Source organism: Bombina bombina, chromosome 9 (genome assembly GCF_027579735.1).
Source record: "Bombina bombina isolate aBomBom1 chromosome 9, aBomBom1.pri, whole genome shotgun sequence".
In the NCBI taxonomy this organism is placed as follows: Eukaryota; Metazoa; Chordata; class Amphibia; order Anura; family Bombinatoridae; genus Bombina; species Bombina bombina.
This window is the reverse complement of record NC_069507.1, coordinates 49,020,446-49,040,386: the sequence shown is the minus strand read 5'-3', so window position 1 is coordinate 49,040,386 and position 19,941 is coordinate 49,020,446. Positions and strand designations below refer to the sequence as shown.

Genomic DNA, 19,941 nt, shown 5'->3' with positions numbered 1-19,941 from the left:
CCACACTTAACAGGAGAAAACATAATTTATGCTTACCTGATAAATTCCTTTCTCCTGTTTTGTGGTCAGTCCACGGCCCCGCCCTGTTTTTTATGGCAGGTCTAAATTTTTTAAATTATACTCAGTCACCACTGCACCCTATAGTTTCTCCTTTCTCGTTTGGTTCTTGGTCGAATGACTGGGTGTGACGTAGAGGGGAGGAGCTATATAGCAGCTCTGCTTGGGTGATCCTCTTGCACTTCCTGTTGGGGAGGAGTTAATATCCCAGAAGTAATGATGACCCGTGGACTGACCACACTACAGGAGAAAGGAATTTATCAGGTAAGCATAAATTATGTTTTTTGCAACTTGGGGACCTTCGTCTTTCAGTTGCTTTCTAGAGTGAGGTTTCACTGTGTTAGGGTAAGATCCTCTCTCTGTTTCAGACTCCCGGCCTTATCCCGTGGTTTCTGTATTTCTGGGGTCTAGGCGTTGCCTCCCCTTGTTTCTATGAGACTGGTTGGGTCTCTGTTAGCTGACGCGGTTTCTCTGTTTTTTTGCTCTGTGTTTGTGCCCTTTTTAGGAGTTCCCTATGCTAGTTGGACAGACTAGCTCAGCATACTAATGCACAGTGGCTACTCTGCACTGTAGCAAACCGCGGGTTGCAAGTTCAATCCCCGGGGAGGTCTACTCGGCCTTTTCCTCCTTTCGAGGTTGATAAAATGAGCAGCGCCTCTGAGTCCCTTAAGGGGGATTATCCACGCTTTACAAGTACTATCTTGTTTCTCCTTGTCTTTTCTTCTTTTGTGGAAGATTACGGTAGTTTGTTCCCTTTCTTTAGTAAGGGGTGTGTTGTTTGGAGACCGACGACCTGGGCGACGGTGTCTCTTGGAGGCTGTTGACTAGTTTGAGTCTAGTTCCTGCGGTCTCTAGCAAGGCTTGTGGACTATCTGCGGGTCAGTGTCCTGGGTCTTTTCCTTTGTTTCAAAGTTGCTCTCGGCTTCAGAACGAAGCGGGATTTTGTTGGGTAGGGGTTTTCAGGTCTGGTGCCCTCAGAATGGGCCCACCTCTTGTACCCTCCCGTTTTTTGCATTCAGTGTCCTCTATGGCTTGGGTATTGTTTTCCCAAAAGTAAAGGAATGCTGCTGTGGGACTCTTTCCATTTATGAAGAAAAACTTAATTTATGCTTACCTGATAATTTTCTTTTCTTCAGATGGCAAGAGTCCACAGCTCGCCGCCCGTGTTGTTTTTATGTGGGCGGCCGTAATTTTTTTCTTCTGGCATCTTTTCACCCTGATATGTCTTCTACTGTTCCCTTGTTCCTCAGGAGAATGACCTGGGGGATGAGGGAAGTGGGAGGAATATTTAAGCCTTTGGCTGTGGTGTCTTTGCCTCCCACTTGGTGGCCAGGTTCTGAATTCTAAAAAGTAATGAATTCTGCTGTGGACTCTTTCCATCTGAAGAAAATAAAATGATCAGGTAAGCATAATTTAAGTTTTTTAGACGTACCTAAACAATTTACAAGGCATCACACATTTTCAGGCTGTAAAACAAAAGTCAAGGATAGTGTTCCTTTAAAACGATATGAAGCAGTATTCTCTAGTAAAAACAAATATGCAAATCAAAGTAAATATTCTCTTTCCCTGCAAAACGAGCGCTTATAAATTCTCACTGTAGCCCTCTGTCCCTTGGAGATGAGGAGAGCAGGACACGTGGTAACTTGGGTTTCATTATGTTCTCTTCTGAGCATGGGCAAAAACGGACTGCTATTTCTCTTGCTTTCATTAAACAGTTTCATGTTGCTCTAGAAGATTTATGACATCAGGATAGATAAGCCTTCCTGTAGACACCCCAGCCCTTGTAGGGCTGTGTCCTGAAGTAAATGGACATGCACAAATGTTAAAGTAAAAAAAAGGAATAAAAATTAAAATCCCTTTTTAAAATGGTGAATAATACATATTGCAATGGTTTCTATTAGTATAAGCATTGCTTAGTGTTTTTTCTTTTTGTTACAACGATTTATATCCCTTTTTAATGGTTAATTATCCCACTGCAAAGATCTGATCCCAGGTTATTGCCCGTTGTCCGAGATATGTCCATGTAAGGGCATTTCCTAATGATCATTGTGGTATATTATTGATGACCATCTCTTATACTACACCAGAGTCCTTCAGCTTTTTTGCTCTGTCCTCCCTTTTGGCTTTACAAACATATAATAAACACGTGCATGCACACATGTATGAATAATACTTTGTGCACACATGCGTGTTATAGGAACTGTAAAATAAATCCATATTATTATCGTTGTTAATTAAAATATGTATCTCTTATTATTTAGGTCTAGTTTCCACTGCTGTTGTAACCTGGTGTGTAACAACAAATATATTCCTTATAGTCTATGGAGTTTAATGTCAATGCCATTTTACCACAGTAATGGATACAAGGCCTCTGTGATTTGGCCTGTTGGCCACTTTAATTTTTTTTCTTTTGCATAATTAGGAGAGATGGGGACTCTCACAGTCATTCTTCAAACCTTGTTGGGCCTAAAAAGACATGGCTGGGCACACCGCTGGAAGACATGAGGAGAATGCCGGTGTGTGCCATGGCTCAACCACCTCTCAGACCATCCGGCAACCACACTGTTACTGTCAAGGTAAGAAAATGAAGCACACTAAGGAAAAATCTATTTAACTATTGTAGTAAATATTCATGTCTTGTTTTATAATCTTTCTTTTCTTTACTGCAAAACTAGATAAAGTTCTATCCTTATCTATTGACACCCCTTGCATTACGTTGTCATGTTTTTTTTATACAGTGTTTTTCATAGGGATTTTGTGGTCCTAGACATATTGTTATGTGCAGGTGACGTCATATTAAAGGCCACATGAAAAACTATTTTTTGTAAAAGGGGGTGACAGACAAAAAAATCCCCAATCCTTTCCAATTAGTTTTTCTTTCCTAAGATATGGAGAGTCCACAACGTCATTCCAATTACTAGTGGGAATATCACTCCTGGCCAGCAGGAGGAGGCAAAGAGCACCACAGCAAAGCTGTTAAGTGTCACTCCCCTACCTATAATCCCCAGTAATTCTCTTTGCCTTTGTCAATGGAGGAGGTGAAGTTTGGTGTCTGAAGAAATTAATTCCTTTTTCTGGTACTTTTCCCTGCAAGCAAGTATTTGGGCTCAGCGGAATCCATGTCAATCTCTTCAGTAGAGTAGTGGTGTCTTTTATGCAGTTAGGAAGTTGTGAGGTAGTCCTTGCTTTCCTAACACATTGCTGCCCATGGTACAGAAAGCCAGAGTTGGTTACTCTGTTCTTTCTTTTTCTACAGGTTCTTTCACACCTTGTGAGCTGTCTTCCTGCCGGACAGCTAGGCTGCAGGTAAGTGCTTTTGTCTTCTAGGTCTTGGAGACTTGCACTTCAGAAGAATATGTCATATGCAGTAGATGGGGACATTTTTAAAAACTTTATACAGGATTTTCTTTGGCAGTGGGCAGGCACATTATGTATGTTGAGACTAGGGGTTAATCTTCCCTTTATTGGGACGTTTTTCCTCTTTGTGCTAATTTTGTTGAAATACTTTTAGTATGTGTGTGGCTTATGTTTTATACAGGGATTTATGTATAAACTTAAAATTTGGCAGTTGGTTTTCTTTGCTTGCTTAGCTAGAACAGGCTAACTGACAGACTGCTTGAGCATTTGTGTAAATTAAGCTACGGTGTTGTAGGCAGAGGGAAACGCGCGCCTTTTACTTGCTGTGTAGTTTCCTCTCTCTGCCGGTCATGTGACTTCTCTCTGCTGTCGGATATTCGTGGAGCGGCGTCATTGAATTTCAGTCTCTTCAGTCCATCAGTGTCGATCGTTTTAGAGACTTCTGGCAGCCAAATTGTGTACGGTAAGGCACCTCAGCCTGTCTGAGGTGTAGGGGGCCTGATTGGTTTATTATTTTAAAGAATTTTTGCATAACGTTAAGCGGCTGTGGTATTAAAAAATCCTAAAGTGACAGTGTATTTAAAAAATTTATACTATTTTGGGGAATTTTTTTATTTGGTATTATGGACATGGACCAAGACTCTGTGTTAACATATTGTTGGAAATGATTATTAACATTGTTTTTGACTTTAAAAATCATAATTATTTATATTCTTTGTGTATGTACCAGATTTTGCTACCCCTTCACAAGTATTTTGTATTTTGTTTTTATCTGATCTGCTTCATTGACTGTGGACACACACCTCACAAATCAAATGCACAAGTTGATAACCAATGATTGCATTATTTAACCATATGAATGTTCTTATTGGTGTGCTGCCCCTTTAAATGAAGCAACTGTTTATACTTGTCCCCAGCATCTATGATTAAGCGCAAGTATGCGTGAAACATGTTAGACTGCTGTCTCCTTCCCTGTTTGTTTGTGACTTTGTTCACCTTCATGTGTATTTTTTAACATTGGAAATAAACATACCGTTTTACTGATGCTCAGTAGCCTTCCACCTCTTCTTTTTGTACTAAAGATTTTCGCCAAACATCTATCCGGTTTGTTGTTTACTCTGGACAGAGGAGAGGTCAGAAGGCCTCGGCAACCTCTCTTTCTTTTTGGCTTCGGAGTATAATCCGTTTAGCCTATGAGACTGCTGGACAGCAGCCTCCTGAAAGGATTACAGCTCATTCTACTAGAGCTGTGGCTTCCACCTGGGCCTTTAAAAATGAGGCCTCTGTTGAACAGATTTGAAAGGCTGCAACTTGGTCTTCCCTTCATACTTTTTTCAAATTTTACAAATTTGATACTTTTGCTTCTTCGGAGGCTGTTTTTGGGAGAAAGGTTCTACAGGCAGTGGTTCCTGCCTTGTCCCTCCCATCATCCGTGTACTTTAGCTTTGGTATTGGTATCCCACAAGTAATGGATGATCCGTGGACTGGATACACTTAACAAGAGAAAAACATAATTTATGCTTACCTGATAAATTTATTTCTCTTGTAGTGTATCCAGTCCACGGCCCGCCCTGTCCTTTTCAGGCAGGTCTAAATTTTAATTAAACTACAGTCACCACTGCACCCTATGGTTTCTCCTTTTCTCGGCTTGTTTCGGTCGAATGACTGGATATGGCAGTGAGGGAGGAGCTATATAGCAGCTCTGCTGTGGGTGATCCTCTTGCAACTTCCTGTTGGGAAGGAGAATATCCCACAAGTAATGGATGATCCGTGGACTGGATACACTACAAGAGAAATAAATTTATCAGGTAAGCATAAATTATGTTTTCAGACAGTCAGTTTCATTATTAGGGATAATGCATATAAATTATCAATTTTTTCTTACCTTTATATTGACTTTTTTTTTTTCTTCCCTGAGGGCTGTTAGGCTCGCGGGGGCTGAAAATGCTTCATTTCTCTAGTTAAGTGTATCCAGTCTACGGAACATCCATTACTTATGGGATATTCTCCTTCCCAACATGGATCACCCACAGCAGAGCTGCTATATAGCTCCTCCCCTAACTGCCATATCCAGTCATTCTCTTGCAAGCCTCAACCAAGATGGAGGTCGTAAGAGGAGTGTGGTGTTTTATACTTAGTTTATTTCTTCAATCAAAAGTTTGTTATTTTTGAATGGTACCGGAGTGTGCTGTTTATCTCAGGCAGTATTTAGAAGAAGAATCTGCCAGCATTTTTCTATGATCTTAGCAGAAAGTAACTAAGATCCATGGCTGTTCTCACATATTCTGAGGAGTGAGGTAACTTCAGAGAGGGAATGGCGTGCAGGTTTTCCTGCAATAAGGTATGTGCAGTTAATATTTTTCTAGGGATGGAATTTGCTAGAAAATGCTGCTTATACCGGATTAATGTAAGTAAAGCCTTAAATGCAGTGATAGCTACTGGTATCAGGCTTATTAATAGAGATGCATACTCTTATAAAAATGTAATATAAAACGTTTGCTGGAATGTTAATCGTTTTTATATATGTTTGGTGACAAAACTTATTGGGTCCTAGTTTTTTTCCACATGGCTGGTTTGATTTCTGCCTAGAGACAGTTTCCTGAAGCTTTCCACTGTTGCAATATGAGTGGGAAGGGCCTATTTTAGTGCTTTTCTGTGCAGCTAAAAATACTGACAGAGACATTCAGCTTCCCTCTGCATGATACATGACATCTCTGAAGGGCTCAAAAGGCTTCAAAGTCGTGTTTGAGGAGGGTAACAATCACAGTAGACTGTGGCAGTTGTTGTGACTGTGTTTAAAAAACGTTTTCTCCAACATAGGTGTGTCCGGTCCACGGCGTCATCCTTACTTGTGGGATATTCTCCTCCCCAACAGGAAATGGCAAAGAGCCCAGCAAAGCCGGCCACACGATCCCCCCCCAGGCTCCGCCCACCCCCAGTCATTCTCTTTGCCGTTGTACAGGCAACATCTCCACGGAGATGGCTTAGAGTTTTTTAGTGTTTAACTGTAGTTTTTCATCCGCCGTTTCCTCTCATTCCCAGGCTGGTAGCCAGGATCAATCAGGAGAGGGCGTCGGTGATCTTGATAGCTCCTGCGTGGCCACGCAGGACTTGGTATGCAGATTTGGTGAATATGTCATCGGCTCCACCTTGGAAGCTACCTTTGAGACGAGACCTTCTTGTTCAGGGTCCGTTCGAACATCCGAATCTGGTTTCACTCCAGCTGACTGCCTGGAGATTGAACCGCTTGATTTTATCGAAGCGAGGTTTCTCAGATTCTGTTATCGATACTCTTGTTCAGGCCAGAAAGCCTGTAACTAGAAAGATTTACCACAAAATTTGGAAAAAATATATCTGTTGTGTGAATCTAAAGGATTCCCTTGGGACAAGGTTAAGATTCCTAGGATTCTATCCTTCCTTCAAGAAGGATTGGAAAAAGGATTATCGGCAAGTTCCCTGAAGGGACAGATTTCTGCCTTGTCGGTGTTACTTCACAAAAAGCTGGCAGCTGTGCCAGATGTTCAAAGCCTTTGTTCAGGCTTTGGTTAGAATTAAGCCTGTTTACAAACCTTTGACTCCTCCTTGGAGTCTCAATTTTAGTTCTTTCAGTTCTTCAGGGGGTTCCGTTTGAACCCCTTACATTCCGTTGATATTAAGTTATTATCTTGGAAAGTTTTATTTTTAGTTGCAATTTCTTCTGCTAGAAGAGTTTCAGAATTATCTGCTCTGCAGTGTTCCCCTCCTTATCTGGTGTTCCATGCAGATAAGGTGGTTTTACGTACTAAACCTGGTTTTCTTCCGAAAGTTGTTTCTAACAAAAACATTAACCAGGAGATTATCGTGCCTTCTCTGTGTCCGAAACCAGTTTCAAAGAAGGAACGTTTGTTGCACAATTTGGATGTTGTTCGCGCTCTAAAATTCTATTTAGATGCTACAAAGGATTTTAGACAAACATCTTCCTTGTTTGTTGTTTATTCAGGTAAAAGGAGAGGTCAAAAAGCAACTTCTACCTCTCTCTCTTTTTGGATTAAAAGCATCATCAGATTGGCTTACGAGACTGCCGGACGGCAGCCTCCCGAAAGAATCACAGCTCATTCCACTAGGGCTGTGGCTTCCACATGGGCCTTCAAGAACGAGGCTTCTGTTGATCAGATATGTAGGGCAGCGACTTGGTCTTCACTGCACACTTTTACCAAATTTTACAAGTTTGATACTTTTGCTTCTTCTGAGGCTATTTTTGGGAGAAAGGTTTTGCAAGCCGTGGTGCCTTCCATTTAGGTGACCTGATTTGCTCCCTCCCTTCATCCGTGTCCTAAAGCTTTGGTATTGGTTCCCACAAGTAAGGATGACGCCGTGGACCGGACACACCTATGTTGGAGAAAACAGAATTTATGTTTACCTGATAAATTTCTTTCTCCAACGGTGTGTCCGGTCCACGGCCCGCCCTGGTTTTTTTAATCAGGTCTGATAATTTATTTTCTTTAACTACAGTCACCACGGTACCATATGGTTTCTCCTATGCTAATATTCCTCCTTAACGTCGGTCGAATGACGGGGGTGGGCGGAGCCTGGGGGGGATCGTGTGGCCGGCTTTGCTGGGCTCTTTGCCATTTCCTGTTGGGGAGGAGAATATCCCACAAGTAAGGATGACGCCGTGGACCCGGACACACCGTTGGAGAAAGAAATTTATCAGGTAAACATAAATCTGTTTTTGTCATTTATTATTCTGTTTTTGTTATTAAGGGGTTAATCATCCATTTGCAAGTGGGTGCAATGCTCTGCTGACTTGTTACATACACTGTAAAATTTTTGTTAGTGTAACTGCCTTTTTTCACTGTTATTTCAAATTTGTCAAAATTTGTTTCTCTTAAAGGCACAGTAACATTTTTTTTATATTGCTTGTTAACTTGCTTTAAGTGTTTTCCAAGCTTGCTAGTCTCATTGCTAGTCTGTACAAACATGTCTGAAACAGAGGATACTTGTTCATTATGTTTAAAAGCCATGGTGGAGCCCCATAGGAGAATGTGTACTAAATGTATTGATTTCACCTTAAACAGTAAAGATCAGTCTTTATCTATAAAAGAATTGTCACCAGAGGGGTCTGTCGAGGGGGAAGTTATGCCGACTAACTCTCCCCAAGTGTCGGACCCTTCGCCTCCCGCTCAAGGGACGCACGCTAATATGGCGCCAAGTACATCAGGGACGCCCATAGCGATTACTTTGCAGGACATGGCTGCAATCATGAATAATACCCTGTCAGAGGTATTATCCAGATTGCCTGAATTGAGAGGCAAGCGCGATAGCTCTGGGGTTAGATGTGATACAGAGCGCGTAGATGCTGTAAGAGCCATGTCTGATACTGCGTCAAAATATGCAGAACCTGAGGACGGAGAGCTTCAGTCTGTGGGTGACGTCTCTGATTCGGGGAGACCTGATTCAGAGATTTCTAATTTTAAATTTTAGCTTGAGAACCTCCGTGTATTGCTTGGGGAGGTATTAGCTGCTTTGAATGACTGTGACACAATTGCAGTGCCAGAGAAATTGTGTAGGCTGGATAAATACTATGCAGTGCCGGTGAGTACTGATGTTTTTCCAATACCTAAAAGGCTTACAGAAATTATTAGTAAGGAGTGGGATAGGCCCGGTGTGCCCTTTTCCCCACCTATATTTAGAAAAATGTTTCCAATAGATGCCACTACACGGGACTTATGGCAGACTGTCCCTAAGGTGGAGGGAGCAGTTTCTACTTTAGCAAAGCGTACCACTATCCCGGTTGAGGACAGTTGTGCTTTTTCAGATCCAATGGATAAAAAATTAGAGGGTTACCTTAAGAAAATGTTTATTCAACAAGGTTTTATTTTACAGCCCCTTGCATGCATTGCGCCTGTCACTGCTGCGGTGTCATTCTGGTTTGAGGTCCTGGAAGAGGCCATCCATACAGCTCCATTGACTGAAATTGTTGACAAGCTTAGAACTCTTAAGCTAGCTAACTCATTTGTTTCTGATGCCATTGTTCATTTAACTAAACTAACGGCTAAGAATTCCGGATTCGCCATCCAGGCGCGTAGGGCGCTATGGCTCAAATCCTGGTCAGCTGATGTGACTTCAAAGTCTAAATTACTCAACATTCCTTTCAATTGGCAGACCTTATTCGGGCCTGGTTTGAAAGAAATTATTGCTGACATTACTGGAGGTAAGGGTCATACCCTTCCTCAGGACAGGGCCAAATCAAAGGCCAAACAGTCTAATTTTCGTGCCTTTCGAAATTCCAAGGCAGGTGCAGCATCAACTTCCTCCGCTTCAAGACAAGAGGGAACTTTTGCTCAATCTAAGCAGGCCTGGAAACCTAACCAGTCCTGGAACAAAGGCAAGCAGGCCAGAAAGCCTACTGCTGCCTCTAAGACTGCATGAAGGAACGGCCCCCTATCCGGCGATTCTGGAGTTAAGAGCAATATTCAATGCTCTTCTGGCTTGGCCTCAGTTAGCAACACTGAGGTTCATCAGATTTCAGTCGGACAATATCACGACTGTGGCTTACATCAACCATCAAGGGGGAACCAGGAGTTCCCTAGCGATGTTAGAAGTCTCAAAAATAATTCGCTGGGCAGAGACTCACTCTTGCCACCTGTCAGCAATCCATATCCCAGGCGTGGAGAACTGGGAGGCGGATTTTCTAAGTCGTCAGACTTTTCACCCGGGGGAGTGGGAACTCCATCCGGAGGTGTTTGCTCAGTTGATTCATCGTTGGGGCAAACCAGAGTTGGATCTCATGGCGTCTCGCCAGAACGCCAAGCTTCCTTGTTACGGATCCAGGTCCAGGGACCCAGAAGCGACGCTGATAGATGCTCTAGCAGCGCCTTGGTTCTTCAACCTGGCTTAGGTGTTTTCACCGTTTCCTCTGCTCCCTCGACTGATTGCCAAAATCAAACAGGAGAGAGCATCGGTGATTCTAATAGCGCCTGCGTGGCCACGCAGGACCTGTTATGCAGACCTAGTGGACATGTCATCCTTTCCACCATGGACTCTGCCTCTGAGACAGGACCTTCTAATACAAGGTCCTTTCAATCATCCAAATCTAATTTCTCTGAGACTGACTGCATGGAGATTGAACGCTTGATTCTATCAAAGCGTGGCTTCTCCGAGTCAGTCATTGATACCTTAATACAGGCACGAAAGCCTGTTACCAGGAAAATCTATCACAAGATATGGCGTACATATCTTTACTGGTGTGAATCCAAGAATTACTCATGGAGTAAGGTTAGGATTCCTAGGATATTGTCCTTTCTCCAAGAGGGTTTGGACAAAGGATTATCAGCTATTTCCTTAAAGGGACAGATTTCTGCTCTGTCTATTCTTTTGCACAAGCGTCTGGCAGAAGTTCCAGACGTCCAGGCATTTTGTCAGGCTTTGGTTAGAATTAAGCCTGTGTTTAAACCTGTTGCTCCCCCATGGAGCTTAAACTTGGTTCTTAAAGTTCTTCAAGGAGTTCCGTTTGAACCCCTTCATTCCATTGATATTAAGCTTTTATCTTGGAAAGTTCTGTTTTTGATGGCTATTTCCTCGGCTCGGAGAGTCTCTGAGCTATCTGCCTTACAATGTGATTCTCCTTATCTGATTTTTTCATGCAGATAAGGTAGTTCTGCGTACCAAACCTGGGTTTTTACCTAAGGTGGTTTCTAACAAGAATATCAATCAAGAGATTGTTGTTCCACCATTGTGTCCTAATCCTTGTTCAAAGAAGGAAGGCTTTTACATAATCTGGACGTAGTCCGTGCCTTGAAGTTTTACTTACAAGCTACTAAAGATTTTCGTCAAACATCTTCCCTGTTTGTCGTTTATTCTGGACAGAGGAGGTCAAAAAGCTTCGGCAACCTCTTTCCTTTTGGCTTCGGAGTATTATACGCCTAGCCTATGAGACTGCTGGACAGCAGCCCCCTTAAAGAATTACAGCTCATTCAACTAGAGCTGTGGCTTCCACCTGGGCCTTTAAAAATGAGGCCTCTGTTGAACAGATTTGCAAGGCCGCGACTTGGTCTTCGCTTCACACTTTTTCAAAATTTTACAAATTTGATACTTTTGCTTCTTCGGAGGCTGTTTTTGGGAGAAAGGTTCTTCAGGCAGTGGTTCCTTCCGCTTAATCCCTGCCTTGTCCCTCCCATCATCCGTGTACTTTAGCTTTGGTATTGGTATCCCATAAGTAATGGATGATCCATGGACTGGATACACTTAACAAGAGAAAACATAATTTATGCTTACCTGATAAATTTATTTCTCTTGTAGTGTATCCAGTCCACGGCCCGCCCTGTCTTTTTAAGGCAGGTCTAAAATTTAATTAAACTACAGTCACCACTGCACCCTATGGTTTCTCCTTTCTCTGTTTGTTTCGGTCAAATGACTGGATATGGCAGTTAGGGGAGGAGCTATATTGCAGCTCTGCTGTGGGTGATCCTCTTGCAACTTCCTGTTGGGAAGGAGAATATCCCATAAGTAATGGATGATCCGTGGACTGGATACACTACAAGAGAAATAAATTTATCAGGTAAGCATAAATTATGTTTTTATTGCGTCATTCTTGGCGCAGACTTTTTTGGCACAAAAAATTTCTTTGTCATTTCCGGCGTCATACTTTTCGCCGGAAGTTGTTTGTGATTGCGTCATTTTTTTGACGTTTTGCGCCAAAAATGTCGGCGTCACCGGATGTGGCGTCATTCATGGCGCCAATAATGTGGGCGACTTTTTTTTGGCGCTAAAAAATGTGGGCGTCATTATTGTCTCCACCTTTTTTTCCCATTATTTAAGTCTCATTTTTCTTTTGCTTATGGTTACTAGAGGCTTGTTCATTGGCATTTTTTCCCATTCCTGAAACTGTCATTTAAGGAATTTGATAGATTTTGCTTTATATGTTGTTTTTTCTCTTACATATTGCAAGATGTCTCAGATTGACCCTGGATCAGAAGCTACTTCTGGAAAAACGCTGCCTGATGCTGGTTCTACCAAAGTTAAGTGCATTTGTTGTAAACTTGTGGTAACTGTTCCTCCGGCTGTAGTTTGTGATGAATGTCATGATAAACTTGCTAATGCAGATAAAATTTCCATTAGTAATATTCCATTACCTGTTGCTGTTCCATCAACATCTAATACTCAGGATGTTCCTGTTAATATAAGAGATTTTGTTTCTAAATCTATTAGGAAGGCTATGTCTGTTATTCCTCCTTCCAGTAAGCGTTAAAGGTCTTTTAAACTTCTAATTTCTCAGATGAATTTTTAAATGAACATCATCATTCTGATTTGTCTGTTTCTGATGAGGATTTTTCTGGTTCAGAGGATTCAGTCTCAGATATTGACACTGATAAATCTTCATATTTATTTAAAATAGAATTTATTCGTTCTTTACTTAAAGAAGTTTTAATCGCATTAGAAATGGAGGATTCTAGTCCTCTTGATACTAAATCTACTAAGCGTTTAAATTCGGTTTTTAAACCTCCTATAGTTATTCGGGAAGTTTTTCCTGTCCCTGATGCTATTTCTGAAGTAATTTCTAGGGAATGGAATAATCTGGGTAATTCTTTTACTCCTTCTAAAAGATTTAAGAAATTGTATCCTGTGCCATCTGATAGATTAGAGTTTTGGGACAAAATCCCTAAAGTTGATGGGGCTATCTCTACTCTTGCTAAGCGTACTACTATTCCTACGGCAGATAGTACTTCCTTTAAGGATCCTTTGGATAGGAAGATTGAATCCTTTCTAAGGAAAGCTTATTTATGTTCAGGTAATCTTCTTAGGCCTGCTATTTCTTTGGCTGATGTTGCTGCAGCTTCCACTTTTTGGTTGGAGGCTTTGGCACAACAAGTGTCAGATCATAATACTCATAGCATTGTTAAGCTTCTTCAACATGCTAATAACTTTATTTGTGATGCCATCTTTGATATTAGAGTTGATGTCGGGTATATGTCTTTTAGCTATTCTAGCTAGAAGAGCTTTATGGCTTAAAACTTGGAATGCTGATATGTCTTCTAAGTCAACTTTGCTTTCCCTTTCTTTCCAAGGTAATAAATTGTTTGGTTCCCAGTTGGATTCTATTATTTCAACTGTTACTGGGGGGAAAGGAACTTTTTTACCTCAGGATAAAAAATCTAAAGGTAAATATAGGGCTGCTAATCGTTTTCCTTTCGTCAGAATAAGGAACAAAAGCCTGATCCTTCCCCTAAAGGAACGTTTTCTGTTTGGAAACCATCTCCAGTCTGGAATAAATCCAAGCCTTTTAGAAAGCCAAAGCCAGCTCCCAAGTCCACATGAAGGTGTGGCCCTCATTCCAGCGCAGCTGGTAGGGGGCAGATTATGATTTTTCAAAGAAATTTTGATCAATTCGATTCACAGTCTTTAGATTCAGAACATTGTTTCACAAGGGTACAGAATAGGTTTCAAGGTAAGGCCACCTGCAAGAAGATTTTTTCTTTTTCGCATTCCAATAAATCCAGTGAAGGCTCAGGCGTTTCTGAAATGTGTTTCAGATCTAGAGTTGGCTGGAGTAATTGTGCCTGTTCCAGTTCTGGAACAGGGTCTCGGGTTTTACTTAAATCTATTCATTGTACCAAAGAAGGAGAATTCCTTCAGACCAGTTCTGTATTTTGCCTTTTGTTCAGCAATGGCATTATATGTCCACAATAGATTTGCAGAATGCATATCTGCATATTCCGATTCATCCAGATCACTTTCAGTTTCTGAGATTCTCTTTACTAGACAAGCATTACCAATTTGTGGCTCTGCCGTTCGGTCTAGCAACGGCTCCAAGGATTTTTCAAAGGTTCTCGGTGCCCTTCTATCTGTAATCAGAGAACAGGGTATTGTGGTATTTCCTTATTTGGACGATATCTTGGTACTTGCTCAGTCTTCACATTTAGCAGAATCTCATACGAATCGACGTGTCGTTTCTTCAAGAACATGGTTGGAGGATCAATTTACCAAAGAATTCATTGATTCCTCAGACAAGGGTAACCTTTTTAGGTTTCCAGATAGATTCAGTGTCCATGACTTTGTCTCTGACGGACAAGAGACGTCTGAAATTAATTTCAGCTTGTCGAAACCTTCAGTTTCAATCATTCCCTTCGGTAGCCTTATGCATGGAAATTCTAGGTCTTATGACTGCTGCATCGGACGCGATCCCCTTTGCTCGTTTTCACATGCGACCTCTTCAGCTCTCTATGCTGAACCAGTGGTGCAGGGATTATACAAAGATATCACAGTTAATATATTTAAATCCGATTGTACGACACTCTCTGACGTGGTGGACGGATCACCATCGTTTAGTTCAAGGGGCTTCTTTTGTTCTTCAACCTGGACTGTGATCTCAACAGATGCGAGTCTGACAGGTTGGGGAGCTGTATGGGGTCTCTGACAGCGCAGGGGGTTTGGGAATCTCAGGAGGCGAGATTACCAATCAACATTTTGGAACTCCGTGCGATTTTCATAGCTCTTCAGTTGTGGCCTCTTCTGAAGAGAGAATCGTTCATTTGTTTTCAGACGGACAATGTCACAACTGTGGCATATGTAAATCATCAAGGGGGGGACTCACAGTCCTCTGGCTATGAAAGAAGTATCTCGGATACTTGTTATGGGCGGAATCCAGCTCCTGTCTAATTTCTGCGGTTCACATCCCAGGTATAGACAATTGGGAAGCGGATTATCTCAGTCGCCAGACGTTACATCCGGGCGAATGGTCTCTTCACCAAGAGGTATTTCTTCAGATTGTTCAAATCTGGGGTCTTCCAGAAATAGATCTGATGGCTTCTCATCTAAACAAGAAACTTCCCAGGTATCTGTCCAGATCCAGGGATCCTCAGGCGGAGGCAGTGGATGCATTGTCGCTTACTTGGAAGTATCATCCTGCCTATATCTTTCCGCCTCTAGTTCTTCTTCCAAGAGTGATTTCCAAGATTCTAATGGAGCGTTCGTTTGTACTGCTGGTGGCTCCAGCATGGCCTCACAGGTTTTGGTATGCGGATCTTGTTCGGATGGCTTCTTGCCAACCTTGGACTCTTCCGTTAAGACCAGACCTTCTATCTCAAGGCCCATTTTTCCATCCGGATCTCAAATCATTAAATTTGAAGGTATGGAGATTGAACGCTTGATTCTCAGTCATAGAGGTTTCTCTGACTCCGTAATTAATACTATGTTACAGGCTCGTAAATCTGTGTCTAGGAAGATATATTATCGAGTCTGGAAGACTTACATTTCTTGGTATTCTTCTCATCAATTTTCCTGGCATTCTTTTAGAATTCCTAGAATTTTACAGTTTCTTCAGGATGGTCTGGATAAAGGTTTGTCTGCAAGTTCATTGAAAGGACAAATTTCTGCTCTTTCTGTGCTGTTTCACAGAAAGATTGCTAATCTTCCTGATATTCATTGTTTTGTACAGGCTTTGGTTCGTATCAAACCTGTCATTAAGTCAATTTCTCCTCCTTGGAGTTTAAATTTGGTTCTAGGAGCTCTACAAGCTCCTCCTTTTGAACCTATGCAGTCTCTGGATATTAAATTACTTTCTTGGAAAGTTTTGTTTCTTTTGGCCATCTCTTCTGCTAGAAGAGTTTCTGAGTTATCTGATCTTTCTTGTGAATCTCCTTTTCTGATTTTTCATCAGGATAAGGCAGTGTTGCGGACTTCATTTAAATTTTTACCTAAGGTTGTGAATTCTAACAACATTAGTAGAGAGATTGTGGTTCCTTTATTGTGTCCTAATCCTAAGAATCCTAAGAATTGACCTCTAGCTTGGGTTATAGTTCCCACTAGTAATTGGAATGAAGTCGTAGACTCTCCATGCCATAGGACAGAATTTTTTTTTTTACCTGATGATACATTTATTTATTTCTGGGCATGGAGAGTCCACGACCCCGCCCTCCTTTTTTTAAAAAAATTATAATTCAGCAGGTTTTTTTTGTGTAAGCTTCAGGCACCTCTATACCATTGTGTTTCTTCTTTTTCCATTTTTCTTCGGCTGAATGACTGGTGATTATGGGTAAGGGAAGTTATACTTAACTGCTTTGCTGGGGTGCTCTTTGCCTCTTCCTGCTGGCCAGGAGTTGATTATCCCACTAGTAATTGGAATGAAGTCATGGACTCTCCATGCCCGGAAAGAAAGAAATTTATCAGGTAAGCATACATTTTGTTTTTGGATGAGGCCAGGATTACAAACGCAACCTAAGACATTAATTAGCAATAATTGAGGAAAATCAGTGTAAAAAATGTCACTTGTGATGGTGGTTATGTTCAATGTAAAAACTAAAATTAATTTGCCTTAACTTTTAAAGGGATTTAATACCCATACATATTTCTTTTGTGATTCAGACAGAGCATTTCATTTTTTAAATGTTTCCAGTTTACTTCTATTATCAAATTTGCTTTGCTCCTATGACATTCTTTGTTGAAGAGATACCTAGGTAGGTATCTGAAGTACTACATGGCAGAAAATAGTGCTAGCAAATGGATAACTTTCTTACAAAACTGCTGCCATCTATTGCTCTTGCAAATGGATAACACTCTTACAAAACTGCTTCCATCTAGTGCTCTTGCAAATTTATAACATTCTTACAAAACTGCTGCCATCTAGTGCTCTTGCAAATTTATAACATTCTTACAAAACTGCTGCCATCTAGTGCTCTTGCAAATGGATAACATTCTTACAAAACTGCTGCCATCTAGTGCTCTTGCAAATGAATAACATTCTTACAAAACTGCTGCCATGTAGTGCTCTTGCAAATGGATAACACTCTTAGAAAACTGCTGCCATGTAGTGCTCTTGCAAATGGATAACATTCTTACAAAACTGCTGCCCTCTAGTGCTCTTGCAAATGGATAATATTCTTACAAAACTGCTGCCCTCTAGTGCTCTTGCAAATGGATAACATTCTTACAAAACTGCTGCCATCTAGTGCTCTTGCAAATGAATAACATTCTTACAAAACTGCTGCCATGTAGTGCTCTTGCAAATGGATAACATTCTTACAAAACTGCTGCCATGTAGTGCTCTTGCAAATGGATAACATTCTTACAAAACTCCTGCCCTCTAGTGCTCTTGCAAATGAATAACATTCTTACAAAACTGCTGTCCTCTAGTGCTCTTGCAAATGAATAACATTCTTACAAAACTGCTGTCCTCTAGTGCTCTTGCAAATGAATAACATTCTTACAAAACTGCTGCCATCTAGTACTCTTGCAAATGGATAACATTCTTTCAAAACTGCTGCCATCTAGTGCTCTTGCAAATGGATAACATTCTTACAAAACTGCTGCCCTCTAGTACTCTTGCAAATGGATAACATTCTTACAAAACTGCTGCCATCTAGTGCTCTTGCAAATGGATAACATTCTTACAAAACTGCTGCCATCTAGTGCTCTTGCAAATGGATAACATTCTTACAAAACTGCTGCCCTCTAGTACTCTTGCAAATGGATAACATTCTTACAAAACTGCTGCTCTCTAGTACTCTTGCAAATGGATAACATTCTTACAAAACTGCTGCCATCTAGTGCTCTTGCAAATGGATAACATTCTTACAAAACTGCTGCCATCTAGTGCTCTTGCAAATGAATAACATTCTTACAAAACTGCTGCCATCTAGTGCTCTTGCAAATGAATAACATTCTTACAAAACTGCTGCCATCTAGTGCTCTTGCAAATGGATAACATTCTTACAAAACTGCTGCCATCTAGTGCTCTTGCAAATGGATAACATTCTTACAAAACTGCTGCCATCTAGTGCTCTTGCAAATGAATAACATTCTTACAAAACTGCTGCCATCTAGTGCTCTTGCAAATGAATAACATTCTTACAAAACTGCTGCCATCTAGTGCTCTTGCAAATGGATAACATTCTTACAAAACTGCTGCCATCTAGTGCTCTTGCAAATGGATAACATTCTTACAAAACTGCTGCCATCTAGTGCTCTTGCAAATGGATAACATTCTTACAAAACTGCTGCCCTCTAGTACTCTTGCAAATGGATAACATTCTTACAAAACTGCTGCCATATAGTGCCCCCTCTTGAGCTTACATCCCTGCTTTTCAACAAAACATACAAAGAGAACGAAGAACATTTGATATTAGAAGTAAATTTCAGATTTTATACACGGTTTAAAGTGTACATCAATGGTTACAAGTCAGGGTGTGTTTTCTCATGTCTATTGGCCAATAACTGTAATTAGTACCTGATTTTTCTTTGTTGTTGTTAGTATTTGCTCCTTTTTGTACAAATAATGTATTAGTTTGTGGTTAAATAGCTAGTGCCCTTGGGTTAGTCTGTGTCGTCAGAAGTGCCATATTTGCTTATGTTGTCCTTCTATTTTTTTTCAGTTTGATAAATTGCAGGAAGGAAAAGTGCCTGAGCCACATCCGATTTTCTTTAAAGACACCTGGGACATGCAGCATGTAAAGATGCCTTGTTCAGACCAGAACCAGTACCCAGTGGACCATGTAAGAATTGTGATCACTGTAACCAAGTATGTGTAGAATGGGCACAAAATGCTAAACAAATGTATGCAGCGTGAGGCACCTAGTGGTAGCTTTGTTCTACATATTTACTCTCTGTTACATCAGTAATACAGCCCCAGCATATACTATTGCACGACATGTTATTAAAACATTGCTTTAGCTAATTTGTAAGTACGCTCCTGGCACAGTGCTTCGGGAATATCAACCGATCAGCACACATCTAAGTGGAGGAACTGGCACTGGGTAAGTGTGCTGAGCTCAGTGTTAGTTTAAAAAAAATAAACGTAAATGAAAATCTTTTTTTTTTTCTTTCTCTCCCAACACTGCTTTATTGCATGTGCTGCTGTGGCCAAAATATCCCTTTCATTTTCTTTATTGAATGGGATAGAAAGGACAAAATTGAAATGTGCATGAAAGCATTTTTTCCAATACACTTTCACTAGCAAAACCGCTTCTCATAATGGTGTTCCTGCTTTTTACTGGCATACTCACGTATGCTGTGTGGGCCCATGCACCAGTATGCAATCCCAGAGTGGTGGTGTGCATCGGGCCTAATTTATGTCATGTAAGCAACCGCTGACTCTTTGATAAGGTGTACTGTTCGATTTCTAGTACATGGTCCCTCACAGGCTATGTGCGTATGCCACTGGAAAACAGTGATAACATTTACTAGAAACATTTTTGCTGCTGGAAGTATATTTAACATTGAAATGCACCCATGCACTTTTCCATTTTGAAATTTCTAGCCCTTTAAAATGTGGAAGGCTACACTCAACTTACAGAACTGGCTAAAAAGTATATTCCGAAATTGAAGATTTTCAAGCCCCTTAAATAGTAAAGTAACAAAGAATCCTAATCTGATTTATTTTAAAACAAGTTTGCATAGATGACTTTACTTTATAACTGACTATACATTAAAAAGGAGCTAAAGGATTTGTTGAAGCTACGAAAACCAATCTAGGGAAGAAAGCTTGGACTACTTGTCTCTATGTTTACTAGTGTACACTAAAAAGTCTACTTGTGCAAGTTGCAGTATCCAGAA

At 40.9% G+C, this 19,941-nt stretch overlaps 1 protein-coding gene across 1 annotated transcript in view; it reads left to right on the top strand.

The window, feature by feature from the left end:
* The window catches only part of PARG (poly(ADP-ribose) glycohydrolase), a 482,847-nt gene that overhangs the window by 61,444 nt on the left and 401,462 nt on the right, over positions 1-19,941 (top strand). Inside the window, 2 exon segments of the mRNA XM_053692075.1 lie at positions 2,480-2,633; positions 18,762-18,881. Coding sequence (XP_053548050.1) covers positions 2,480-2,633; positions 18,762-18,881 — 274 coding nt within the window.